This window comes from Garra rufa, chromosome 15 (genome assembly GCF_049309525.1).
Source record: "Garra rufa chromosome 15, GarRuf1.0, whole genome shotgun sequence".
Taxonomy (NCBI): Eukaryota; Metazoa; Chordata; class Actinopteri; order Cypriniformes; family Cyprinidae; genus Garra; species Garra rufa.
In genome coordinates, this window is record NC_133375.1 from 2708026 (window position 1) to 2715659 (window position 7634).

A 7634-nucleotide genomic window follows, 5' to 3' on the forward strand; every position below is an offset into this window, starting at 1 on the left:
CCATGACCTTAACACTAGAGTGTATTGAACCTGAAATATCCCTTTAAAGGAGTAGTTCACTTTCAGAACAAAAATTTACAGATAATGTACTCACCCCCTTGTCATCCAAGATGTCTTTCTGTCTTCAGTCGATAAGGAAATTATACTTTTTGAGGAAAACATTTCAGGATTTCTCTCCATATAATGGACTTCTATGGTGCCCCTGAGTTTGAACTTCCAAAATGCAGTTTGGCTCTAAACGATCACAGCCGAGAAAAGAATGGTCTTATCTAGCAAAACAATTGGTTATTTTCTAAAAATAATTTATATACTTTTTAACCTCAAATGCTCATCTTGTCTAGCTCTGTGTGTACTCTGTGTAGAGATTAAAAAAGTATATAAATTGTAAATGTTTTTAGAAAAACAACCAATCGTTTCGCTAGATAAGACCCTTCTTCCTTGGCTGGGAGCCCTTTGAAGCTGCATTTAAACTGCATTTTGGAAGTTCAAACTCGGGGGCACCATAGAAGTCCATAATATGGAGAGAAATCCTGAAATGTTTTCCTCAAAAAACATAATTTCTTACGACTGAAGAAAGAAAGACATGAACATTTTGGATGACAAGGGGGTGAGTACATTATCTGTACATTTTTGTTCTTAAAGTGCTACTTTAAGCAATTGTATTTATCAAAAAAAAAAAAGATTTCGCTCATACCACATATTATTATAATCGTAACACTTCGAACTGCTAAGTTATGAAATGTTTTTAGGGTCGTGTCAGTCATTTACACACTGACCTAACAGCACACTGTTTAATTTTAGGAGAGTTTCTCATTGTTAAAGCGACTATAAACCTTGCATTACTCTCTTTAAGCACACAATAGGGGCACCTTTACAGGAGAGGAGCTGTCAATGTTAAGCAGCTGGAATAAAATTCACTCCCAGAGATCATGACTCTGCCTCAGGCTGACAGAGAAGCCATTAGTGTCACAGTTATATTGGACAAACCTGAGACGAAATACAGCCTTTTACAACACAATACAATATCTTACACTAGATTCATCAAGGCCATCTGATACTCAAGCACGTGGCAGATAATAATGAAACTGATCATTCAGTATTGAGTAGTATGAAATGTTATAACCCACAGTGAATTTTACCACAGAGTGAAATAATTCGATGCAAAAAAAAAAAACGGTTCTACCCACATAAATTATTGCTTGCTGTTAGTGTTTTTGTAACGCGATGAGGGAAAGCATACTTTTTACTCCAGTGAATATTTCTCAGGGTAGGTTTATTTCTGTATAGACATACCTCAAAGTCTTGGCTACAAAACAGCTATTGAACATTTCCACTGTTATTGCCCAGGAAACAAGATACAGTTCATTAAACACAAGGTTGTCACAAGGGGAACCTACCTATTATAGGCTATTTAAAAGCCTATAATAGTCTTTCAAATTATAGGCTTTACTCGGTGATATTCAAACAATTATGAAACAGAACAGTTCATGAAACCATTGTTATGGCCATCATATACTATATTACAATAAAATGTACAAAATAACAGAAACACGTGACAATCTGTCCCAGTCGTGAGAAATACCCTTTTTTAGTTAAAAAAGGCCTACCTCCATTATTTCGTTGATTTTTGTCTGAATGTCTGTCGATGTTGTTTTATTGTTTTCACTTGTTATCAGCTATCAAAATGCTTACATTTTGGTTTGGAGGACAGAATTCACAAAATTGTTATATTTAACTTGTTTCACTGAACATGACTTTTCCATATTATTCTTTTAACTTCCTGATGCTTTAACATGTGCTTCCTATCATATGATGGAAATGTAATGCCGCGCTTTTCTGCTAGTGCTAAGAAAAGAAATACAAGTGTTTAGGATTTTCCATCAACTTAAATAGACAAACACCGCCATCTTGTGGATAGAGACACCACGGCACTATATTGGATAGATATTCAAAAATCATATCAAATCATTCAAAACCAGTGTTGGGGAAAGTTACTTTTAAAAGTAATACATTGCAATATTGAGTTACTCCCTAAAAAAGTAACTAATTACGTAAAAGTAATGCGTTACGTTACTTTTGCGTTACTTTTTAAATCGGGGCAGGGTTTGCTTGTTTGTTTTTAATTTAAAAGGTTCTATTTTTGGCAAATGTAAAAGCCTTTTCACACCAAAAGCCTCAGACTTAGAGAAAAGTAAATACAGTAGACCACAGAAGAACAAATGTCAACTCTTCAGCAATAAAAAAAAGGAAAACAAATGTTAGATTATCTTGAGTAATTGTTGCTTATTAGTATGGATGAATTGGAGCATCGAAGGTTGGCAGCAAAGATATTGGTTAATAAAATGGGATTAAATACATAAAGGATATATGTATTATTTAACATATTTAAATTGATTGCAGGTTTGTGTTGAATTTCACTGTTTTTATTCATTTTGAGAATACTGTATTTGTTTTTTTAGTGAGTGAGATGAATTAATGCATGTTCACATTTATTCTAGAGCTAAAGAAACATCTTATTCACAATTCCTCTCAACATGGGGACAGGAGAGCTTTTTTTAATCAATAAATGGGGGGGGGGGTGACTGGCGTTATTTATTTGAAAAAGTAACTCAGACATTTTCTTGTCAATTAAAAAGTAATGTGTCACTTTACTAGTTACTTGGAAAAAGTAATATTATTATGTATCTTGCGTTACTTGTAATGCGTCACCCCCAACACTGTTCAAAACTAACTATAATTTAAATGTTCGTTTTCAGGTATTTGCATTTTTAGGATAAATATAATTTAGCATTGTACGGTATAAATAAGGGCATATCAGTCAAAGTAAATAAAAACTACATTTTTAGTGTAGCTAAATAAGATAAATGTCAGGATTTTATGGTCTATTATGGTTATCTTTTTATTTGTAATGAATAATGGGCACAGCCATTTGTAATTTGAATGTGTGAGACTTCCAGTGCCATTCGCCTCCAGTTATTTTACCTGTACAAAACAGTCTGTTATGCTGTTTGATATTGCAAACTGGTAGGCTATTTGTTGTTGAATAATATTTATTCATTATTATAATCATAGACAAGCTGGTTCATAAAGTATTATAGTTTACTCCACTGCATTATTCTTCTAGTGTCTTTATTTATTTACACTACCTTTCAAAAGTTTTTGAACTGTAATATTTGCAATGTTTTTTAAAGAATTTTATTTTCCTCTGCCTGCATCTATTTGATCCATATCCAAATACAGCAAAAGCAGTAATATTGTGATTTTTTTTTTACTTTTTGAAATAACTGTGTTCTATTTGAATATATTTTAAAATGTAATTTATTTCTGTGATCTAAGCTGAATTTTCAGCATCATTACTCCAGTCTTTAGTGTCACATGATCCTTCAGAAAATATTCTAATATGCTGTTTGCTGTTTAACAAACATTTATTAGTATTATTATCATCAATATTTAAAACAGTTGAGTACTTTTTTTAGGATTCTTTGATGAAAAGAAATACTTAAAGTTCAGCATTTATCTGAAATAAAAAGCTTTTGTAATATTACACACTATATTATTCAGAAGCTCTGAGTCAGTATATATATATTTTTCTTTTTTGGGAAAGAAATTATAGATATCTTCAAAGAAACCTGAAAAAAATCTACTCAGCTGTTTTTAACATAATAATAATAATAAATGTTTTTTTGAGCAGCAAATCCGAATTTATCTGAAATCAAAAGCTTTTGTAACATACACTATATTATATATATATATATATATATATATATATATACATACAGTGAGGTCAATAAGTATTTGATCACCCTGTTATTTTGCAAGTTTTCTTACTTAGAAATCATGGAAGGGTCTACAATTTTCAGCATAGGTGCATTTCCACTGTGAGAGACAGAATCTAAAAATAAAAATCCGGAAATCACATTGTATGATTTTTTTTAACAATTTATTTGTGAATTACTGTGTCAAATAAGTATTTGATCACTGGAGTCAAATTTTTTTTATATATTTGGCAGAAGCCTTTGTTAACAATTACAGAGGTCAAACGGTTCCTGTAGTTCTTCACCAGGTTTGCACACACTGCAGGAGGGATTTTGGCCCACTCCTCCATACAGATCTTCTCTAGATCTGTCAGGTTTCGGGGCTGTCACTGAGCAACACAGAGTTTCAGCTCCCTTCAAAGATTTTCTATTGGATTTAGGTCTGGAGACTGGCTAGGCCACTCCGGAACCTTGATATGCTTCTTACGGAGCCACTCCTTGGTTTTCCTGGCTGTGTGCTTTGGGTCATTGTCATGTTGGAAGACTCAGCCACGACCCATCTTTAACCCTCTGGGTTCTGAGGGTATATTGGGGCCCTGAAGAAGTTTTGACACACACACACATACATACATACATATATATATATATATATATATATATATATATATATATATATATATATATATATATATATATATAATTTATTCTGGGAAATAAATTATAGACATGAATACTTTTACAAGTATTCAGGATGGTTTAAATTGATAAAAAGTGATAAAAAATTTATTTATAATGTATTCTTAGATTTCTATTTCAGATAAATGCTGTTCTTCTGAACTTTCTATTCTTCAAAGAAACCTGAAAAAATTATACTCAGCTGTTTTCAACATAATAATATTAATAAATATTTTTTTGAGCAGAAAATCTAAATATTAGAATGATTTCTGAAGGATCATGTGACTGAGTAATAATGCTAAAAATTCAGCTTTGAAATCACAGAAATGAATTATATTTAAAAAATATTATTGTTATTTTAAATAGCACAAATATTTCAAAATGCTAGCGTTTTTGCTGTACTTTGGGTCAAATAAATGCAGGCTTGGTGAGGAAAAGAGACTTCCTTAAAAACATCTTACTAGAGTAGTAGTGTATTTAGTAGTGTACTTACTATTTTTTTTGTAACTGAACTTTCAAAATAACAAAAATCAGCAAATTCTCGAGACATTTCACATTTACCATCACAAACATGTTAAATTTATTTAACGGAGACAACAAATCGATAATACAAAAAAAATCATATTAATTTGAATGAAGTCTACTTATTTTCATCTTCGATTAAAAATCTCATCTCATCTTCATATAAACTACAAATGTAAACTACAACAGAAATACATTTCCCAAGACCGCCTCGCCTCCCTAGTCTCGCGATACAATCTAAAATACTCTGCGTTGTATCGCGAGATTACCTTCCTGCTGTCTGGTACAGCACTAAAAACTGTCAGTGAGGTTAGAGGGGGTAAGAATTTCTCAAATCGGCGACTGCCGTTCAAACAGCGGTGTGAATGCCCAAATCTGTGCTTTGGTGTTATTACAAACGTAACGTGTGACACTGAGGAGAAAAACGGCAGCGTTCTCGTCCAAACTGTACAGGCCAACAACAGTATCTGAACTAGATCAAACAGTGCTGTAATACAGCGAGCAAATGGCGTTGAAAAGAATCCAAAAGGTGAGTCTGTGTGCATTGTGTGGATCGCATAACCTCACAGCCTCTGTCAGTGTCCTCCTCATCATCTTCTAACGTTGTCGTGAATGTAAAGCAGTCGCACTTTTCTGATTTTGTCCCCATCTGGTCAAGACAAAGACGGATGGCCAATGGTGGATGCATGCAGTCGACAGACGAACGGTCTCTTTCTGATCATTACAGATTCACACACATGCTGTATAAACAGTCTCCGTTACTTAGATACGGCTAATCGTGACTATTTGTTTTGCGCAATATGTGATCGACTACGTCTATTGTCGATGTGCGATGTTGTAGCATACGGACCTGTGAGCATAATAACGCATGTTTTGGGGGTTGACAGGTGTTGTTGTGACAGATTTGTGACATGAAAGTGCGTTGGCGTTGGAAACATTGTTAAAATGTATCTTTTCTGTTGTCGGTCATCATGAATGAGAGAAGCGCCACTGCTGCGCATGCGTGATGGCCGACAACTGCTTTCAAGTTGCCAAATGCTGAACCCCAATGTCAGTGTGTCCATATATGGCTTGGCAAATAGGGCACTAGGACAGCGCAGGGTATTTTTAACAGATTCGCCACCCAGCCCGAATAACCAGCGACTTTAATCACAGAAAAAAATCACTTGGAGTCAGTGTATTGCTTTCTGTGATTGCATAATCTGAGTGTTTTGTAATAAAGGAGCTGGGTTTAGTTACTATTTACTCACTCTCTGATGTTGTTCTTCTAAATGAAGAGGATTTGGAAAAATCTGTGAAAATGTGACCAGCTCTTAAATATATATATATATATATAAATAAATTAAATCCATATTTACTTTTGTGCTATAATCAATCAGTTCCTGATCATTTACTCACTCTAATGTCATCCAAGATATTCATGTCTTTCTTTTTTCAGTTGAAAAGAAATTTGCAGGATTTTTCTCCATATAGTGGACTTCAATGGGGATCAACGGATTGAAGGTTAAAAATGCAGTTTCAATGCAGCTTCAAAGGGCTCTACACGATCCTAGCCAAGGAATAAGAGTCTTAACTAATACAACAATCTGCCATTTTCTATAAAAATTAATATTTATACACTTTTTAACCACAAATGCTAATCTTGTCTAGCTCTCCTTCAACTACCAAATCATCCTACATAGCTGTTTTACACTTTTTCGTAAAGGGTGTTTGACTTTCTTTGCATGTTTACTTTGTAAACATCCATTGACTGATTATTTTTTTCCATACTATGGAAGTCAATGGGGTACATCAACTTCAGAAGACTCTGAATATACAGCTCACTGATTATCTCAAGTACTTGCATTTTGAACAATATTAAAATCAGTTCATTTAAGTTTGCATGTTCACTTTGTAAAGACTTGGTTGGTAATTCTGCAGCAATGTAGGATGATTTTGAAGTTAAAATGAGATGGGAGTTTTTCGACATACCCTAACTATCTTGAACCGAAATGCGCACACAGTATACATGTGCATCGCAGAGCTAGACAAGACGAGCATTTGAGGTTAAAAAGCATATAAATTGTATTTTTTTTTTTAGAAAATTACTGATAGAGTGTAGAGCTCTTTGAAGCTGCATTGAAACTGCAATTTGGATCTTCAACCCCTTGATCCCCCTTAAAGTCCTCTATATGGAGAAAAATCCTGGAATGTTTTCCTTAGAAAACTAAATTTCTTTACCACTGAAGAAAGAAAGACATGAACATCTTGGATGATATTAGGGTGAGTGCATTATTAGGAAATTTTTATTTTGGAAGTGGAGTAATCCTTTAAGTTCATAACTGTGTGTAAGGAAAAGCTTGAAATTTAAAGGGATAGGTCAACCGAAAATGAAAATTGTAATCATAATTTACTCACCCTGAAGTTGTTCCAAGCATGTATGAGTTTCTATTTTTCTGTTGAACACAAAAGATGATATTTTGAAGACTGTGTGTAGCCAAACCTTTGATGGTTCCCATTGACTTCAAAAGTATTTATTTTCCATACTATGAAAGTCAATAGGGTCCATCAACTGTTTGGTTACCTATATTCTTCAAAACATGCTTTGTGTTTAGCAGAAAGGAATAGGGACATAAATTTGAGTCTGTTTCTCACACAAAAGCTATTGTGTAACTTCAGAAGACTCTGAATATTGTTTGGCTT

The 7634-nt window shown here is 33.6% G+C and overlaps 1 protein-coding gene across 1 annotated transcript in view; it reads left to right on the forward strand.

Moving 5' to 3' along the window:
* The first annotated feature begins 5262 nt into the window (after window positions 1-5262).
* ube2d4 (ubiquitin conjugating enzyme E2 D4) overlaps window positions 5263-7634 on the forward strand; it is a 22113-nt gene continuing 19741 nt past the window's right edge. The window contains exon 1 of the mRNA XM_073818986.1: window positions 5263-5481. Within this exon, the coding sequence (XP_073675087.1) occupies window positions 5458-5481 (24 nt within the window). The 5' untranslated portion in view covers window positions 5263-5457. The remainder of the gene's footprint in view (window positions 5482-7634) is intronic.